The sequence below is a fragment of the Lynx rufus genome, unplaced genomic scaffold (assembly GCF_022079265.1).
Source record: "Lynx rufus isolate CCGP_SWC_20201006 ecotype Redwood Valley unplaced genomic scaffold, mLynRuf1.p SCAF_6, whole genome shotgun sequence".
Taxonomy (NCBI): Eukaryota; Metazoa; Chordata; class Mammalia; order Carnivora; family Felidae; genus Lynx; species Lynx rufus.
The window spans coordinates 22,976,318-22,996,320 of NW_025814878.1; the positions used below are offsets into that span (position 1 = coordinate 22,976,318).

General features: G+C 42.2%; 1 protein-coding gene across 1 annotated transcript in view; it reads left to right on the forward strand.

Moving 5' to 3' along the window:
• The window catches only part of MAP7 (microtubule associated protein 7), a 151,536-nt gene extending 131,789 nt beyond the window's left edge, over positions 1-19,747 (forward strand). Inside the window, exons 11-19 of the mRNA XM_047102962.1 lie at positions 139-422; positions 2,362-2,593; positions 3,734-3,908; positions 4,141-4,242; positions 4,784-4,834; positions 4,936-4,993; positions 7,404-7,506; positions 16,888-17,111; positions 18,851-19,747. Of these exons, the coding sequence (XP_046958918.1) occupies positions 139-422; positions 2,362-2,593; positions 3,734-3,908; positions 4,141-4,242; positions 4,784-4,834; positions 4,936-4,993; positions 7,404-7,506; positions 16,888-17,111; positions 18,851-18,861 (1,240 nt within the window). The 3' untranslated portion in view covers positions 18,862-19,747. The remainder of the gene's footprint in view (positions 1-138; positions 423-2,361; positions 2,594-3,733; positions 3,909-4,140; positions 4,243-4,783; positions 4,835-4,935; positions 4,994-7,403; positions 7,507-16,887; positions 17,112-18,850) is intronic.
• Positions 19,748-20,003: the final 256 nt, after the last annotated feature.

The following is a 20,003-nucleotide window of genomic DNA, read 5'->3' on the forward strand; positions in this document are numbered from 1 at the left end:
ATACACGCAGCTAAATATCTTCGTTTCTTTTCCTTATTGGTGTTCTAGTACTATCATGGGGTAGAAGTGTGAGGAAAGGAAGGTTCGGGAAAGCCTACTCTGATGTCTCCCGTTCTCTTGCCACTGTTTGTCACCCAGGCTTCCATCCAAGTCCTTTCCTCATCTGCCTGGCACACCCAGACCAGCCTCCTCCTTGCCTCCCGGATCAGTCAAAGCTACCCCTTCCCAGGTCCGGCCCCCATCCCCTGGCAACATCCGCCCTGTCAAGAGAGAAGTCAGAGTGGAATCTGAGAGAAAAGAACCCGAGAAGGAACCCCAGAAAGTTGCCAGTGAGCCATCACTTAAGGGCAGAGCACCTTTAGTGAAGGTGGAAGAAGCCACAGTTGAAGAGGGGACACCTGTCGAACCAGAGGCTGCTCCTGGTAAGATTCAGCTGACTTGTGATGGAGTGTGGGTTGCTTGCTCTTACTGGGGACTTGGAAATTTTATTGAGGTTAATTTTGCGAACTTTTCCTAAGTGTGATTTTGTTTTACATACAAAGAATCATCCAATCAAAATCCTATTTTTGGAGCCATAGTATATTAATTCAGGTAGAGTTTATGACTCCTTTTATTGGCTGAATCCAGTGTTTCACAGAATGTGGTGTTCGGACCACCTGCATCAGGATCGTTTGTATTCGTTATCTATTGCTGTGTAACAAATTTTGCTAAAACCATGCAGCTTATAACAGCAGTTACTATGTCATGTCACACAGATTCTTGGATCAGGAGTTTGGAAGCAGCTTAGCTGGGTTGTTGGCAGGTGGTGCATACACATGGCTGAGCTCCATTTCATGACACATGAACCTGGGTTACTTGATATCCTTACAGTCCATCCGCTGGACTTCCTGGCTTTCCCCAGAGAGCACAATCTGAGAGAGAGCATCACGAGGAAGCCACACCTTTTGTGCCTAGTCTCAGAAGTCCTACACACAGAAGTCACAATTTCGGTCATCTTCTATTCATTAGAAGCAAGTCACTAGGTTCAACTTACACTCAAGGGAAGGGTGTGAGTTCCACCTTTTAGAAGGAAGATCTTACGGAAATATTTTTGATCCACGATTTCTATGATGTTTTAATGTACAGAGCCCTGGTCCTACCTCAGACCTACTGAATCCAAGTATATGCTAGATCCAGGGAGTCAGAAAGACACTGAGCTTAGCCATCAATTCCGGTGCAGGATTGCCAGACAAAATACAGAATGGCCAGTTTTCCTGTGCCTACGGGAGTTTCAGGACCACTGGCTAGCCTCTATGCTTGACAGAATTTGTTTCAGAAGACCCAATGGATCTCCTCTCTACCAGGCGAAACCAGACACTATCTAGAATTTAAAAATCACCTAGAACTGGGAATTCAGTATTTCTTGTTGAAAATTGTCTTCGTTCAAAAGTTTCCTCCTTAAGACTTAATCTGAAGGTAGGTGGTAGGAGCAAAGAGAGAATAGATGACTCAAGACAGGCAACAGTGTCGTTAGACAATGGAAGAGTCCAGTATTTGTTTGCATGGAAAGGGGTAGAAGAGAAAGGCCAAAAAGTGCCCTGAGGACAAAGAAAAAATGTGTAGGGGCAGAAGGAGATAGGTGAATCTTGAGAGGAGGGTCTAGAATGCTAGAGATCATATCTCACAGCAGGTGCATCTGCGTGGACTCCCTCCCGGATCAGCTCTCTCGGCCGTTTCCTGAATCTGAATAAGGCCATGGGACTTATGCTCCATCCTGGCATCAGGACAGACAGTGGAGCCCCAAATGTATGGGAATACTAGCACTGGCTCCTGAAGAGGCCTGTGGCTCCTCCCACCTCAGACCTGGAGACAGCTATGGGTAGACAAAAGGGACCTCTTCGTCAGGTGTCATCTTCCCAGCCTGAATCTGGGCTCGTGGCAGAGACGCTGAGGAAACTCATAGAAAGGCTTTAGTCCTCTAGTAATGAATAGTCACTAAGAGAAGGAATCTTTTTAATGTAACGAAAGGCAAATGGAAGATCTCATCTTTTTGCTCAGGGTATAACTTCCCACAGAGCCTAACATGAGGCTCTCTACCGAGTACACACTCGATACATGTTGTTAACTGATGAACTTGTATAAAAATAGGACTTGGTGACAGAGCATCAGCCCTGTAGGATGGCTCACTTACACATGCACCTTTTTGTTATGTTGCTTGGTTACAAACAGAATACGGTGAAACCATGAGAACACACGATAATAAACATTCCCTTTTCTTTTACAATGATGAATTCTAGGCCTGGGGTGTGGGGAATGCTAGTTTTTGTTTTGTTCTTTGGGTTTTGTTTCCAGTTGGTTTTCTCGTTGTACCTGTTTGTACAGCTGCTTCAGCCCCAGCCGTGGCCCCCGCGGCCCCCGCTCCAGCGCCGGTCCCAGCCCCAGCCTCAGCCCCAGCCTCGCCAGCCACTGTGACTGCTTGCGCTTCTCCCAAGACCTCTGCGGGCACCACCGACCCAGAAGAGGCCACGAGGCTGCTAGCTGAGAAGAGGCGGCTGGCCCGGGAGCAGAGAGAGAAGGAGGAAAGGGAGAAGAGGGAGAGGGAAGAGCTGGAAAGGTAAAGCGGTGACCGTGCTCAATGAGCGGTGACCTCCTAGGGATACCTGGGATTAAGTCTTCCGTCTGAGAGACACGAGAGGTGGTGGCAGTCATGATGGTGAACGGATTAGCTGCTTCACAATCGTGTCTCTGACCGCTAAGTGATTTTTTTTTTTTAAATCACATTTTCTTATTATACTGACAGTGCCACAACACTGATGGGGAAAGGCTTCAAGGAAAAAAATCTGTCCATCATCTTACCAGTTTTCAATAATTGGAAGAGTGGATTTGAGATCATCCTTTCCAGTCTCTGAACAGTGTGCAGGTTTATAAACGTACATAAGTATGTACACACAGACATCTATTTACATAATTCTAAGCACAGTGGAGGTACAACTGTGCACTCTGATTTTTTTTTTTTACTGAACATATTTCTGATCTCCATATTTCCTTATTATCTTCCTAATTATCGTTTTAAAGCTGCATAGTAAGAGTTCATGGTTTCTTCTAGATAGAACTCTCAGAGTAGCTGGGTGAGACAGTTAAGTGTCCACATGATTGCCTGCTAGTTTGCTGGAGGGACAGTTTGCTTAGTTGGCCTCCTCCTGTGGCTAAAAAAAACCAATGTCAATGCAAATTGTTCTTCAAATAAGCACAACAGCACCTTGGGGGCCTGGGCTGGGGGGGGGGGGAGGACCACAGCCCCTGTGCTGACAGCGATCTTGGACGTTCCCTACCCTTGATCCCAACAGGACTCTTCTTACATGGTCCACCTTCCTCCTGCCCTGTAACGGAACATTATAACCTTTATTTATTTACAAAGCTTTCCTTGCGGGGAGGGGGTCGAATTCATTACTGAAATGTCTCGTTAGTGGATTAAACAAGTCTCGGCCTTTAAGGATAATTAAGTTGCACGGACTTCCACAAACAAGCGCTCCTCGAAATACTAGTGGTCTCGTTTTCCTTCTGTTTACTATAAGGCCACATGAGGCCGGAAAGATGAAGCATGGAGGGTGGCTTCACGTTTTGACCACGAACCACGCTGAGCGTCCCCAGTGGAGATTCCCCCCCTCCCCCAGCCCTCAGAACAGACTGCCCCTGCTGGAGCCACAAACCCGAGCCTCTGTCCAGGGAGCCCCCCTCGCGTGTCTTTTTGCAGACAAAAGAAAGAGGAGCTGGCGCAGAAGGTGGCGGAGGAGCGGGCGCGGCGCGAGGAGGAGGCCCGCCGGCTGGAGGCCGAGCAGGCCCGGCAGCGGGAAGAGCAGCTGCGCCGGCAAGCGGAGGAGGAGCGGGAGCGGCGCGAGCGCGAGGGCGAGGAGCGCGCGCAGAAGCAGGTAGGGGTCCGCCCGGCAGGGCCCTGGGGAGGGGGGAGAGTGTCCAGGGTGGGGGTGCAAGTCCTCCCGCCCCGTCTCGTGCACGCGCTCGCCTCTTGCACTTCTCCGCGCGCCCGCGCGCCCCCACCTCCGGGAGCCCCCTCCTCACCCCCCCACCCCCACCCCCACCCCAGGGATGGGGGCAGCCAGCAACCCTGCTGCCCAGAAGCACAGGCCGCCTTCTTGTTTCCAGAAGGAAGAAGAAGCTCGCGTTCGGGAGGAAGCAGAGAGGGTTCGGCAGGAGCGGGAGAAGCACTTCCAGAGAGAAGAGCAGGAGCGCCTGGAAAGAAAGAAGGTGATTGCATCTAACGCGCGGAAACCTGGGATGCTAACTGTGCCCATTCTTCCCCAGACTTGAAGCCACGGGAGGACCCAGACACTAGCTCACTGCTCTCAGAAAGCACGTGTGTTCTGCTCGTGCTCTGCTTGTTTAATCCACTAACGAGACATTTTACAAATGAATTCGACCCCCTCCCCGCAAGGAAAGCTTTGTAAATAAATGAAGGTTATAATGTTCCGTTGCAGGGCAGGAGGAAGGTGGACCATGTAAGAGTCCTGTTGGGATCAAGGGTAGGGTAGCTCTCAGGATTCATCATCTCCTCCAAAGAAATCAGTCTTCATAGCGGGGCGGTCACCATAAACAGTTCCTTCTGATTCATGTGCCTTCAGTCAGTTCCAGCTTTGTGAATAATGCCAATCAGGCCAAAGCAGTGTGTATTATAATTACCCAAAGTAACAGCCGTGTTTTAATGACCCATTTGCTTAGTCAGTGAAATGTGCCAGGCTAGCCTTCTTTCTGGATTTGATCCTTTTGCTCAATTCTCCCTTCCATGTAGCGACTTGAGGAGATTATGAAAAGAACAAGACGAACAGAACCTACAGATAAGGTACTGAGATGGCCATTTTTAAACTATTCCTAATAACTTTTTTTTCCTTTCACTTCTAACTTTAACATTTAAAAAAATCTCTCTTTTTTTTTTTTTTGTAGAAAACTGTTGATCAGAGAAACGGAGATATAACCAAGGGAGCTCTCACTGGAGAAACAGGTATTTGCTTCAGTGAATTCAAATAAATTCAAATGTAGACAAGAGTTTTTGAATTAACTCTCTAGAGATCAAGATATTTCTTGATTGGTTACACACAAAAAAGTTACTTATTGATGTACAGAAGCTTAGGTGTGTGTCCTCTAGTCCGCAGATTTTCCGCTTATGGAAAACGCTCTTGCATTTGTCTCAGATGTTTTGTCATATTAGTTTATACTCTAATGGTGTGCTTAATATCTTAAATCATTTCACATTGTAAGTATCCATATCTGTGGATATAGATTTGTATATCCCTGTGTGTATACACACATAAATATATATATACACATAATGAGAAGAATTTTGTTGGTGTTATAAAATTAAATTTCATTTATCATTTACTGTCTGCTAAATTAGCATGTATGTATATTTGCTCTTAAGTACTCTAAATGTACACATTTTGAAAACTTGTATTTACAGCAGTTCTCAAAAAAGAATTTATGCTTTTTTAACTTCTGATTTCAGAATAGAGTTAAAATTAAAAATTTGTTAAAATTTCATTAGAAAGTTGTTGAGACCTATAGGCTTTGGACAGAGATCATTAACTTCTTGGTGATTTTCAAAGAAATTTGCTTTAAATAAAAGTTGCCTTAGTGTGTTAGTGCCCAGGTTCAATTAGTATTTATTAAGGGGCCTCTTTGTGCCAGGATGTATATACATCCTGCATACATTTTCTTGTTGAACTTCCACTGCAGCTTTGTGAGGTTAAGTGCTTTATCTTGGAGTCAGCAAGCATTTCCAGAGACCTGCCATGTGCCAGGCCTCCTTGCAGGTGCTGGGAGTCCGTGGGACAGGACAGGCCAGTTCCCTTCCCCCGAGGAGCAGCGTGACCAACCCAGCTCCCAGAGCTGAAGTGCAAGCTCGTAACTCTTCCTCTGTGATCCCACGTCGTCTTCATGATTGTATATACAGGTGGTGGGTAGAAAGCCCATCGTGTAGCCTTCCTCTTTCCTCATCTGCAATATCAATATGATAAGAAAGGACCAGAGATACCCCACTTTCCTTTGCTGTTTTTTTTCTTTTAAGACTGGACTAATCAAATGATTTCATGATTCCTTCATAGTAGACTTTTCATGGTTTTTAAAGATGCCCTAATTATATTTGTTTGGAAGATAACCCTTGTGATCGCCTATTAACCCCACTGCATTATTGCAAATCTTGTAATACGTGGCGACCCTATGAAGGCATAACCCCCCGTGAGTCATCAGAATGAGCATTTTAGGATGTAAATTGCACCATCGCAGGGTTATTTGAGGGGCTGATGCTGTAGTTCGTGCATGGCCAGTTTCCTTGTTTTTTTTCTTTGTTTTTCCATCTTCCCCCTTCCTGCTATTCCCTTAACAATTCTTTCAGTATTCTTTGTCAGCTCGAGAATCCACCAAGGCATCAGGGAAGGTGAAACTTGCCAATCATCCTATCTGTGTTTATCAACACTCACAATAAGTCTGGTTTGAGTTCATATGCTGAAAAGGGCCTGAGGTTTATCTGGCTAACAAATATCCCTCTTTGTCCAGTCCCATGTGTGGTTGAGGGCTGAATGCTGTTGCCAGGGCTCCAAAGAGAATTTGAGGGCAGGCAGGCAGGTGAGTTTTCAGACCTATCGGTAATCTCCGAGGCTGCCTACTACCAACTTGGCAAATTCTGGCATCTTTAATAAAGTTCAGTTATCAGACTCCCTGTACCTCTAGCAGCGTTACTGAGCTCATGCTGTGCTGTGAAATGAGACTTCCTTGGAACTCGGACCTTTATGAAGGTTTACAAGACTTTAAGGAACCCAGGCCCAGATTTTAGAGTCTGTCATCAATATTGTTGGCTTACGCTGGACTGCGAAGTGGAGCACTGAATGAAGAGGTGGCACAGCTAGGTACAGTTCACTGGCCTTCCATTTGTGAAACCCTTATCTTCTGAGTGCACCTAGAATTAAACTGAGTTTAAAAAAATATTTCTCATCACTTGAGGTAGTTCATGGTGATTTGCTCCAAATCTAAAGATACTCACTGTCAGCCTGATCAGGTCAGCTTACTGCTGTCTTCACCAGTTGCTTTGGTTTCAGCATTATATACTTTCTGTCCAAAGTCTATTCAGTGCAAGCAAAAATAACACCCAACACTGATTGCCACCCTCATACCGTGCTGGACACTGTCGTAAGTACTCCGCATATGTTAATACATTTAATTCTCACCATAGTGCTGTGAGGTAGGTATTCTTATCCGGGAGGAAATGGGAGGCACCGAGTTTGTGGCCTGCCCAAGGTCACACAGGTGGTAAGTAGCAGAGCCAGGAGATAAATGCAGGCATGCTGGCTCCTGGGGTTTGGGTTTGACCATAGAGTAGTAGTAACCCTTTGTCCCACCCTCTTTGCTGTTATGTTCAGTGGTATCTGCCCTTCCGTGTCTGACAGACTCTTCAGGAAATGGAAAACCAGTGGCCAGCCCACATGCCGTTACCTCACACCAATCAAAAGTGACTGTGGAGAGGTGAGTTAGACAACCGGGTCTTTTCTACCAATGCGCGTTAGAGCAGAGCACTAATCCCACCAGAACTTCTTAGGCCTGACGGAATTCCAAAATGTTAACATAAAGATTTATTTTTATTTGGGTTCATTAACTTTGGGTAGAGCTAGTAATTCCATACTCACAAAAGGGCAAAATATCTTTTTACTGAAGTCCTTAAATATGATAGGTTTGGGGTGCCTGGGTAGTTCAGTGGGTTAAGTGTCTGACTCTTAATTTAGGCTCAGGTCATAATCTCATGGTTGTGGGTGGGTGGCTCAGGTCATGATCTTACGCGCTGAGTGTGGAGCCTGCTGGAGAACTCTCTCTCCCTCTCTCTTCACCTCTCTCTCTCTCTCTCAAAATAAATAAGCCATTAAAAAATATATGTGGATAGTCAGGTCTGTGTGTGCCTGTTAAAGAAAATTACGGGGAAGAATTTGTTTGTATATATTTAACATGATCTAGACCATATTCATATCCTTTAATGGCATATAACTGCTGTATTTTTACCATACAGAATGTTCTAGTAAGTCACAGTTGGTTCTCCAGTAAAATAATTTCGATGCCAATAATTCTTATATTGGTAGTAGGGCTTCTTATAGAAGAAACAAACGGTTGCTAACAACAGTCAAGAAAGAATTGTGGGTTGAAAAAAGATTGCCTTTCTCTTCTTTGGCATTTATATCGACAGCATCATAAGAGCACTCTCAAAAATGAAAAATCAGGGTGATCCTAGCCTAGGCCTAAAACTCCAGTCATAGAGAAATTTTAGAAATATTTGTAATACTGTTCAAAAATTTCACCTATGACTTTTTTTAATGTACTTAGTTATATTCTATAAGTTATCCTGTCTTTAATGCCAGAGTCTTTGTTGCCATCAGAAAATTGAAGGTCTTCAAGTTAATTTTTTTCTTAATCTAAAAACACACATGGCACGACATTTTGTAATATTGGCAGCAATGAAAAGATGAGTCATCCTAAGACAGACATCCTAAGATGTTCATAAGTCATAAGACATCCATTGATACGTTTCTGGAACAGTAAAATCTTTATTTTTCCCACTATAATACCAAAGAGAGGAACTTTCCTAAGAGAGATCTTATTAATAAGCTTTCAACTACGTTGAATAAATTTATTGTCATTACCCAAGATATATATTAAGTCATACTTTATTCTTTTAGTTACAGCTTGATTTTCAAATAAAATATTCATCCCCAGCCGCTATAATTTATGATGTTCAATTCATTACTTTAAAAAAGGAGACTTTTATGAAAGAATAAAAAGTACCACAGGGAGAACAACATTATTACGATAAGGAACAAGTTTAGTAAGCCACTGATAATTTTATCTGATCAATAACAATAGTTTACACATTAGCTGACTTTTTTCAGTGGTAAAATCATCAAGTAAATAATCAATATGTATATAAATACCTGAAACATAATTGTACCATGTAGACTGAGATAGATGATAAAATTCGATTTTCTCTTAGCCTCTGCACACAGAACAGCAACAGTTTATAATTAAAAAGTATAGCAATATGACCTTACTGATGCCATCCTTCTTCACCCAGGTGACACATTGTCCTTTGTCATACATGTAGTATGATATGATCCCTGTCAACCATCAGGAAAAATATAAGCATAGACTTTTCCACTGTCACCTAACAATATAGGCAGGTCCTGATTAGTATCAACTATGAACATTAGCATATAATACTAGAATGACCTTAACCAATTAAATTCATTGGCCCCGTGTACCTGCCCTTTAAGGAAAAAAATTCTAGCAGATTCCCAGTTATATAAGAGGTACCTTTATTATTTTCACAGAGATAAACTTGGGTTTAAAATGTTAATAGCTTGTATTTGTTTAGAAAGCCAAAACAAAAAATAACACTACTAGCCCAAGACTATTCAAATTAAAAGAGGTCATTTATTGTGAAGAATATTTTTCTGAAATTAAGCCGACATTTATACATGTGGTACTGACTGATCCCATTGGCATGAGGGATGTTCTTAGCTACCGTGAGCTTCTGCATTTATTTCACCTGTGGCTTTTCTCTATTTAAACTGCTTTAAAACCTCAAATCTCTTTTCATACAGTGTACCATGATGTCACTTGGCTTTTACTTGGCACCGACCCAATATTTATATGCCCAGTTCAACCCAGTTCATTTGTCATCAGCCCTTGCCACATAATGTGGTACAGTATGCTCTGAAATACTAATGCAAAGTGAAGCACTAAAATCGTGTAAAACTCAGCTTTATGATAGTCTGCTGTGTAGATGATCAGACTATTCTTTGGGGGCTTTTTAAAAAATTTTTATCAGAATGAAAACATGAACACAGTCCATTTCTGAACGACTCTGGCCGATAGGGGGTGTTTAATGTGCTGTTGTTTCCTGTTGCATGATACAGAGTTTGTGAGATGCAGCCCAAGAAACTCTGATTCTCTCAGTTATTTCTAAATTTATCTTCCTTGAATTTGTGCACACTGATGTTGAAACAATTTGTATTTTCACTTAGCCTCATCTTTTTTAGTAACAAAAAGTGCAGAAAGAAGTGTTTTTTATTTTTCTAACCTATGTGCAGTGTCAAGGTTAGGACCCATAGTTGTCAAAAACTAGGTTTTAGGGAATAAGTCCTTTCTCACAATTTCCATACCTTTTGTAATTTTACAGGTTTTGTTTCTGTTCTTTTTTTTCTTTCATCTTTTAAATTGAATATCCCTACTGTGCTTAGTGTATCAGTCAGGGTCCAGCGAGTATATCAGTCAGGAGAGAGAAACCAGCGAGATTAATCTGAATAGGAAAGTTTAACTCAAGAATAGTTAACTGTTACTTGGGATTAGAGCAACAACATATTGCTAGTAGGAAGTCAAGAGAACTCAAGAATAGAGGAGGGGCACGTGGGTGGCTCAGTCGGTTGAGTTTCTGACTTCAGCTTAGGTCATGATCTCACGGCTCATGCATTCCAGCCCCGCGTTGGGCTCTGTGCCGACAGTTCATAGCCTGGATCCTGCTTCAGATTTTCTGTCTCTCTCTCTCTGCCCCTCCCCTGCTCATGCTCCGTCTCTTTCAAAATTGAATAAACATTTAAAAAAATTTTTTTAATAAAAAAAAGAAAGAATACAGAAATAGCAGGTATAAAGAGCAGCCACATCCCTGGGCCATACCCAAGGAAGAGTCACCTGCACCATGGCTTCCATTCAGACCTTGTTTGAGAAGGTATGGCCGTGACCCACTAGATGGTGAGGAAGTTGTCGTGTATCTTGATGGTGGAACTTGGCAGATATCTACTCTAGAATGCTTGGGGAGGCTGTTCACCAAGAGGTGTCTCAGTAGAGGCAGAGACTTGTCTACCACAAGTCGGCCCTAGGTAGGTGCCCGGGGAAGCCCTTCTTGCTGCCGGGGCTGGGCTGGGTGCTGAGGAAGCCTCATAGCACTGCGGAGGGCAGACAACTGGGAATGCCACCTGCATGTGCCGCAGCAGCCTGTCGAGCAACCACAACCAAACCAGGAAGCACAGTTTTCCTCGCACAGCGTCTCTCCAGCAGCCTTAAATGGCGAAGCTGGGGCGCCTGGGTGGCGCAGTCGGTTAAGCGTCCGACTTCAGCCAGGTCACGATCTCGCGGTCCGTGAGTTCGAGCCCCGCGTCAGGCTCTGGGCTGATGGCTCAGAGCCTGGAGCCTGTTTCCGATTCTGTGTCTCCCTATCTCTCTGCCCCCTCCCCCGTTCATGCTCTCTCTCTGTCCCAAAAATAAATAAACGTTGAAAAAAAAAAATGGCGAAGCTTGGAGATTGTGCCAGCTGGCAAAGGAAGATTATTTAAAGGACCCCGATCCACCTGGGTGGCTCAGTCTGTTAAGCATCTGACTCTTGATTTCCACTCAGGTCATGATCTCACAGTCGTGGGATCGAGCCCCACGTCAGGCTCCATGCTGACGGTGTGGAGCTTGCTTGGGATTCTCTCTCTCTCCCTGGCTCTCTGTCCCTCTCCCACTTGCACTTTCTCTCTGTAAATAAATAAATTAATTAATGTCAAAAGAAAAAAATTTTTCAAGGGCCCACATCCAGTTTCACAGCAGGAATGAAGGATGAATTTGGAGGCAAAAGCAAAAGAAAACAATACCTGACAAGTTTACCTTGTCTTTAAAAAAGGCTCCTCCTCAGCTCTTTGTCATTCTACTCCTATTTCTCTGGAGATTCTTCAGCATGAGTGTGAGGTTGAGGAAGAAGAGCTTAAGAACCAAAATTCCCAAGCTGGATTCCCTAGTTTTATCTCTGTTCTCAGACTTTGGGATTAACCTACTTAAATAAGACTTAGTTTTCTCATCTGGACACGAAGAGGTTTTCCCCCCCAAAGTTCTGGAGGGTCCAATGAAATACTGTCTGTGAAGGCGCTCTGAAAACTGTTGTACTATACAAATGTCAGATGTTATTTTACCTTTATCCTTCTAAAGTATGGTGTCCAGAAGACATCAAACACTGGTGTAGCTGCAGTGTCATGTTATAAAAAAAACGCTTTTATTGTGTCTGATAGCACACCTTCTCATGCCTCCCATTTTATTGGCCTTTTCTTTAACCACAAAAACATGAGGAATCAGTATCACCCAGATCCAGTTTACAGAGATTCCCAGATCTCTTACCTCCCTTGTGACTGATAGATAGGTCTTCATCTTCTGAGGATGGTTCAGTTTACAGGTCTCTAAACCCACTGCCTTTTATGTTGTTTATATTTAATGATTTTTCCTGTTGTCCTCAAGGGATTATTCTTACAACTTACATTTCCCAGAATAAACATGATCTGGATACTTAAATTTTACCTCCTCCATGTCCAGTTACTATACAACTAATGTTAGCACTGACCCCTGAGGCTACCTGCCACTGAGACTCTCCTGCCTGATGAAGGACCTGCCCGTACTGACCTTTCATACTCTTCCCTATAAGACAGTTTCCCGCTCACACTCCCTTTGCTTCAGTGGGGGGCTGGTATTTTTAAACAGTATTACTTCTGAAATCCCGTCATTAAAGTTACAAACAAATCACAACCATGGATGTTCCCTTTTGCCCTCAGTTTCAAGTCCACCTTGAAATCACTTCCCAAGTCATTGTTTTTACCTGAGTGCATTACGGTCAATGAAGCCTTCCATAATTCTTGTAATCCATCAATATGTTTATTAAATACCTTACTAGGCACCTAAAGTAAAGTCATAGATCCCTCCAGGCTGCTCACTAATGAGTTAAATCACTAACTGGAGGTTCCCAGGGTCCCTTCCCAAGAACCTGACCTGGGTGACCCTCTGTGAAAATCCATCACGACAAATGCTGTAAGCACTGCAGCAGGGTTTATTCTCACTAGAAAACTCCAGTCCTAAGAATGAATATTTTTAGTTGAGAATCAGAGGAGTTTCACTTTTCCTAATGCCTCGGCTACCTAATACAACATTGGTTTACCTTCTCTTCAGGAAAAATAAATGAGTGCGGTAAACTGGGTTATATTCACCCCCATCTCCCCCTGGAGATATGTCAGCACACGGTCTGGAAGCACCCTGGGATGATAGTGTCCTCCTAGTATTTTCCAGCAGCTAGGACTAGGAGTAGCAGCAGTTCCTGGTGCAGAGAAACCCTGCACCAGAACACCCTGAACCTTCCTTCAGCCTCAAGGGGCCTGAGTGACACTTCTGGCCCCTGTGGTTTCTCCTGCTCTCAGCCTTTGGTGTGCAGTGCTTTTAAAGCCTGAAAACAATTCTCCTTGCCCAACAGGATCCCCACTGACAGTAGGTAAATTGAAGAGGGCTGGAGTTACCAAAACTCTGGCCAGCTTTTAAAGGTACAAAGAAATAAAGGAGCCTGGGCAGGATGATTCCTATTCCAGAAACCATTTTTAGTTCTTGAGAATGAGTATTAATAGAGGGGGAGCCCATAGGATGGAGAAGAGTATTTATTTGTGGATAACAAACTTGCTTTGGAACAAGAAACAGAGGATACAGATGAATGTGTGAGTACAAGTATGTATGGAGTGTGGAGGAGGGAGGACAGACATTATTTTAAGTTTCTCAGGTCATTCTGATATATTCTTCCAACCCCAGCAGAGAATCTGTTCTAGTAGCTAAAAAATTCTCATGAGCCACTGTCTTACCTTGCTAATACCCAGAAGACATTTCATGCCTGTTCCTGGCTCTGGGGGCTGTCTTTTCAATAGAATGATCCTTCTATCTTAAATGATTTATAGTAATTTTGACTTTTGACCTAGTGGTTTTCCTCCCAATCTTAGGAGTTTATAATTGTTTTTAGTTTCCCCTAAAGGGAAAGTAACATTGCCACACACCTGTTATTCAAACAGAAAGAAATGTATCACTTTTAATTTTAAAGTTACTTGCTATAACATGGCAATAAATGTTAAGAAAGAATAAGGTCCTGGCTACAGTAAGCTGTATGGACTGTCAGATTTTACCATGAACCTAGCCCCCTTCCCTGGGCAGATTTTTTTAAAGTAATCTTTACATACAACGTGGAGTTTGAACTCACAACTCCCAAGATCAAGAGTCATATGCTGCACCAACTGAGCCAGCCGGGTGCCCCTTCTTCAGGTAGATCTTAGACGGACCAAGCAAAGTACACAGCCTTCAAGACTCTTGCACCCAGCTTCGGCTGCCAGAGTATAACCAAAGAACAAGAATTCAAAAGCTGGTGATCTTACCCTGAGAGGACATACAGATGCCTATTCTCTAACCCCAGTGACTTCATTTTCAGTTTTATCGTTTCTGCTGGTCACTGTGTCTTTTGAACATTTAGTAGTTGGACATCCAAAGCATATAGCACAATCATTCCTCTAATTGTGCTAACAAGTAAGAATGGGTGTGGAGGTCAGCTAGGAGTGGGAGGGGAAAATGAAGTCAACTGTTGACTCAAGTCTGGGTTGGTGTTGCCAGTTCACCTGTTAGCACACGCAAGCCTAGAAGGTGACGGCGGGGATGACCAAGGAACGAGGCTTGGAGACGCACCCCTCTGCTGTATCTTTTGCCAAAACTTCTACTGAAAATCTCTTTGGGACGAGAACCAAAACTGTTTCCCGGTTACAGAAAGCCTTTGTGTTGGGAAAGAACCTGGAGGCTGGGTGTGGTGGCTGGCCAAGCACTTAGAACAGCAATGTGAAACGTGTGTGTGTGTGTGTGTGTGTGTGTGTGTGTGCGCGCGCGTGCGCTCGCACCCACACTCCTGCAGACTCCAGTGATACAAGCCTCCTTGGTGAAATAGCAAAAAAGCACCATTATACTCTGAGTCTGTATGATGTTTTTATGTTATATTTCACAGTCTCATAAATAATACTTTCAGTGTACCCTACAATAACGTTGTGAGACACTTAGGACAGGCTTTTTTTTTTTTCTCTCAAGAAGAAAAGTTTTTTTTTTTTTTTCAACGTTTATTTATTTTTGGGACAGAGAGAGACAGAGCATGAACGGGGGAGGGGCAGAGAGACAGGGAGACACAGAATCGGAAACAGGCTCCAGGCTCTGAGCCATCAGCCCAGAGCCTGACGCGGGGCTCGAACTCACGGACCGCGAGATCGTGACCTGGCTGAAGTCGGACGCTTAACCGACTGTGCCACCCAGGCGCCCCAAGAAGAGAAGTTTTAATGATTAACAAAAATATACCAAAATATCTAAATCAGAAATGCTTGAGAATGTGTTCCACAAAATCCTCATTTCTCACCAATTAGGTAAACTATTTCCTCAATAAGGGGGGGAAAAGCAGATTCCTCAAAAAAAGATGCAATGGGAAAATTTGAGGTATGTTAGCTTTATGTTACCATTTAGGAAGGAGACAGAAAGAGATGAATTGACATGTTAAAGTTCAAGCAGTTGGCAGTATAGTACACATCTGCTATTCTGATCTTTGGCCTCTTTTCATAGACCTCTTTCTATAGGTAAATACGCGGTTGATGATCAGTATGTATTAGAAGTTAAAACCTTCACAATTTTTGCTTCATATTCTTGGTCTTTTTCATTTTCCATTTGACAGTTTTAACTCTAGAATTTTGTCAAATGGAGTCATTTTTTTAATGTTTCTTTATTTTGAGAGAGAGAGTGCAAGAGCAGGGAAGAGGATGAGAGGGGGAGGAGAGAGAGAAACCCAAGCAGGCTCCGTGCTCAGCACAGAGCCCGATGTGAGGCTCAATCCCACGACTGAGAGATCACAGCATGAGCCAATATCAAGAATCGAATGTTTAACCAACTGAGCCACCCAGGCACCTCAAATAGGGTCATTTTGAGTTGCACACTTGAACAAATTATGAAGATTGCAAATATTATGTTTAATGCTGCCCTCAGATAAAGTGAAAAATTAAGATAGCATTCATTTGGGGCACCTGGGTGGCTCAGTCAGTTAAGTGTCTGACTTCAGCTCAGGTCACGATCTCGCAGTCTGTGAGTTTGAGCCCTGTGTCGGGCTCTGGGCTGATAGCTCAGAGCCTGGAGCCTGCTTCCGATTCTGTGTCTCCCTCTCTCTCTGCCCCTCCCCCGTTCATGTTCGTCTCTCTCTGTCTCAAAAATAAATAAACGTTAAAAAAAATTTTTTTTAAAAAGATAGCATTCATTTGCACAGGCATTGTTTTTACTGCATTATAAAGCATAATAATGAACATAGAAAAGACTTTCAATTTGGTTTTGAAGGTTTTAAAGAGAGGAAAAAAATCAGAGAAACTGTAGGTAGAAAATTAAGGATTTGATGGCCAATTGAATGTGCCTCAAAAATAGATCCAAGATATTAAGCATGAACTAATGAGAATCAGATTCCGGTTAGGTTGGTCTTAAACAATTTACCTATAAAATTATGTACATGTTTTAGCAAGCCAGAGCTACCCAGGAAGACCTAGAATTTGAATAGCCACGTAGTATATAAAATGGCATAATGAACAAAACACAGGACCAGAGATCAGGAGGTCATGCATTCAGTCTGGACCATGTCTCAGTAGTTCTGTGACTCTACAGATTATCCCCCTTATCCCGAAATTATAATCCCCTCATCTTTGAAGTAAAGAACCTAACAAGGGCTACTGTTTATCAAACAAAGGTGTGTGAAAATGCCTGCAGTGGAAATTGTTAAATGTGTGTTGAAACAGTGATCTATTCTAAGTGATAAATTATTCCATTTGATAAATTTCTATAACAAAAAGAACAGATTTTTCCAAATAATGTCAAATATAAATATGTCAAAATTCACCATTTTTGTGAATGATATGGTCAATCCGTCTAACATTTGATTCTAAAATTATTTATTATAAAATATTTTTTTGTTTTTTTAAATGTGTTTTCCAATTTTAATGCTAATTCCTTTCAATTTTGATTTTTCAAATCCCCTAGTACTCCCAATTTGGAAAAACAACCAAGTGAAAATGGAGTATCTGTTCAGAATGAAAATTTTGAGGAAATTATAAACTTACCCATTGGATCTAAATCATCCAGATTAGATGTCGCCAACAGTGAGAGCCCAGAAATTCCTTTGAATCCAATTTTGGCCTTTGATGATGAAGGGACACTTGGGCCCCTGCCTCAGGTAGATGGTGTTCAAACACAACAGACAGCAGGTAAGCTTGCTTTGCATAACCATCACAGATATGTGACACTGCGTGAGGGAACGAACCTTCTGCAGTATGACTGTTGACATGTGGCAGTGGGACCACATGGAAAAGATTGTATATGGATCATAGAAACTGAATTCTGAGTTGGATTGGGCAACTTCTTGGCCTGTCTCGTTCTCCCACCTGGTAGCACAAATCCAGTCTGCAGCACCCACTGGGTGTCCGTCAACTTCTCACAGGCAGTCCTCACAGCCCAACAGCACTCATTGCCAGAACATGCTTTACAAAGACAACCACATAATGTCTGGTCATAACACAGAAACCACTGGGCCTAGTTACCCCAACTGGCGTTTTTTTTTTCCATCTTTCCCAGATCTTCAGATATATGAAGATTGCCGTCATCCTCTCCCATTTTTTCTCTTGTTCAGGCTTAGCAGCTTGGATGATACACTGTTGTCCTTTTTAAGTGTAATAAGGTAGTTAGATTTTAGGAAATTGGACACTTATTCAGAACTAGGGGCATATGAGCCCAGTGGTCTTCTCTCCTTTGTTGAATGACTGTAAGCTGTTGTGGAAACTTACCAATGACTCTGTTATACCATCTCTGGGACTCATACTTGACCTGAATTCTTTGTGCAAAAAGAACAATAGCTTTATGTGATGCAAAGAAATAAGGAGCAACATCAAAAGTTACCAACTCAGGGGTCACAGCAGCTCAACAACACAGTCTCATCGGTCTCAAAAATAGGTGGAATAATCCTAGCTCTGTCTCTTTTCAAACCTATTTGAGTTCTTTCCAGTTTCTCTTCCCAGCAGATCACTTTCATGTATCGACCACCATCTCTTCATACTTTTATGAACAGACCTGGCCAGATTCAGACTTATTTGTGGTCAAATTATTGTGTCTTTTAGATTCTGTCTGTGACCTTGTGACAAATATTTTCCAATTTATCTGGCTGGAAAAGGCAGTGTTGAACCATCTGTCCAAATGAAGCTAGTCTTTTTTCCTTCTCTAATATACTACCCTTGGGAGTATAATTTCACTTTAGTGATCCACTGTTCTAGATTGTTAAAGGAAGCTATAAGGTCCATTCCAGGTCTGACATTGTGATTCGTAAGCCAGTGGAAATAATCTGATAGCTGGTATGTTAGTAGTGCTGATGCAGCTTCCCACTTTGTCGTGTCACAGATTCATGTCACAGATACGTAGAGGGGGAGGGCCATCCAGATGACCTGCTGCCTCGTGTGACGGGCCTTAACTCACCTTTTGATTTACCTGTCATTTCATTCTTACTGTTCTTACACTTCTGTAACTTCTATAAGAACGTGGTCCAGTGTCTGTGATCTGAAATGGTATGAGGGTTCTTTGGGGGTCATGACTGTTTTTTTCAACAAACACTCATTTAGCCTCCAACCTTAAGCCTGAAGCATCAAGTACTGAGGATATGAGACCAATGAATAGAAGTCCCTAACCTCAAAGAAAAGTACAGTTGGTTGATGTATGTCATTTAGAAAAGTAAATGATATAGTCTAAGTTCAAGTAAAGAAAGGGACATGTGTTTCCTGCTAGTGGTAGAATTTGTTAATAATATTTAAGATTCTGAAAAAAATCGCCTATTCTTATACAGGAAAATATATAGAAAAGCATAGTAGTTTTAGAAATGTAAGATATTGTGATAGTATTCTTTAAGTAAGATTTTAGATAAATACTAATTTGCTTTTTTTTTTTCTGTCTCCTCATGTAGAAGTTATATGAGCATTTCTTCTGAAGAACCAAAGCAGAAATTTAATAAGAATTTCTACAATTAATGGAATTCCTTCCATGCTATAAAGGAGCATCCCCATCTTCCAGTTTTCTAAAGATTTCTTGACCATCCTTTTGAAAAGACTTTATTAAAGCCAGCTAAAGACAACAGACTGGATAGCTTTTCTAATAATTTTCGCCAATAGAGAAAAAGAAATTTTCCTTATCCTTCAATACTTTACAAAGGCTTTTTCCAGTGTGCTCCTTCTTAGCAAATCAATATTTTTCTGCATTCTCTAAAAGACAAGAACATTTGGCTATTTTAAAAAATGGGCTGACTAGGCATGATTTTTCACATAAATATTTTGGTCTTTAAAAGCTAATGTAATATTGGCACAAAAAAATTTTACCTTTTACAGTATAATACTTGAAAAATAAGTACCTCTTTGCTCTACAAGTAGAGTGAATAGGAGAGGTGTTTAAATTAAGCCTGTTTGTTAAATATTACTGCAAAGAGTTCTATTTGTAGAAGCAACTATAGGCAGATTACCAGGTTCTTGTAAATGCAGTTTGTACATGGACTTTCTGCAGACCCAGCTGTCATATTCTTGCATCTCCTTTTGCAAAAGTGTACTAAACAGTTTTAAAATGTGAAAAAAAATTATTTTTTCAGAGTAAGAAAATATACTGTCCTCTTAAATAATGTATTTATAAAGTTTTTTCCAGGTGAACTAATCAAATAAATTAGAACAACGTGACACCATTGCAAACTTTGATTTATCAGATGCATTCCTTATGTTACCAGGAGGGAGAATGTTAGCGATGATTCAGGGCTATTTCTGATGTCTGTATATTGCTGCTGTTCCCAGTGATGATGGGACTTACCTTTGCCTTACCTGATCACAAATTATGGGGGGGGGGGGGGCGGGGGGAGATAGAGATTTAATATTTCTTTAAATAAAAAAAGAATTTGGTTTTGCTCGTTTAAGAGCAATGAAAACATGGTGGAATGTTGACTGTGTCTGGCCCACACAGAGCACTGTACAGGATACCTTCACAAATGTCCTCATTCTCTGTGGGACCCGTCAGCTTTGACTTGTCACTCTTCCTCACTTCTGCTGCTGAGCTTAGCTGTACAAATCTGTATTTTCATT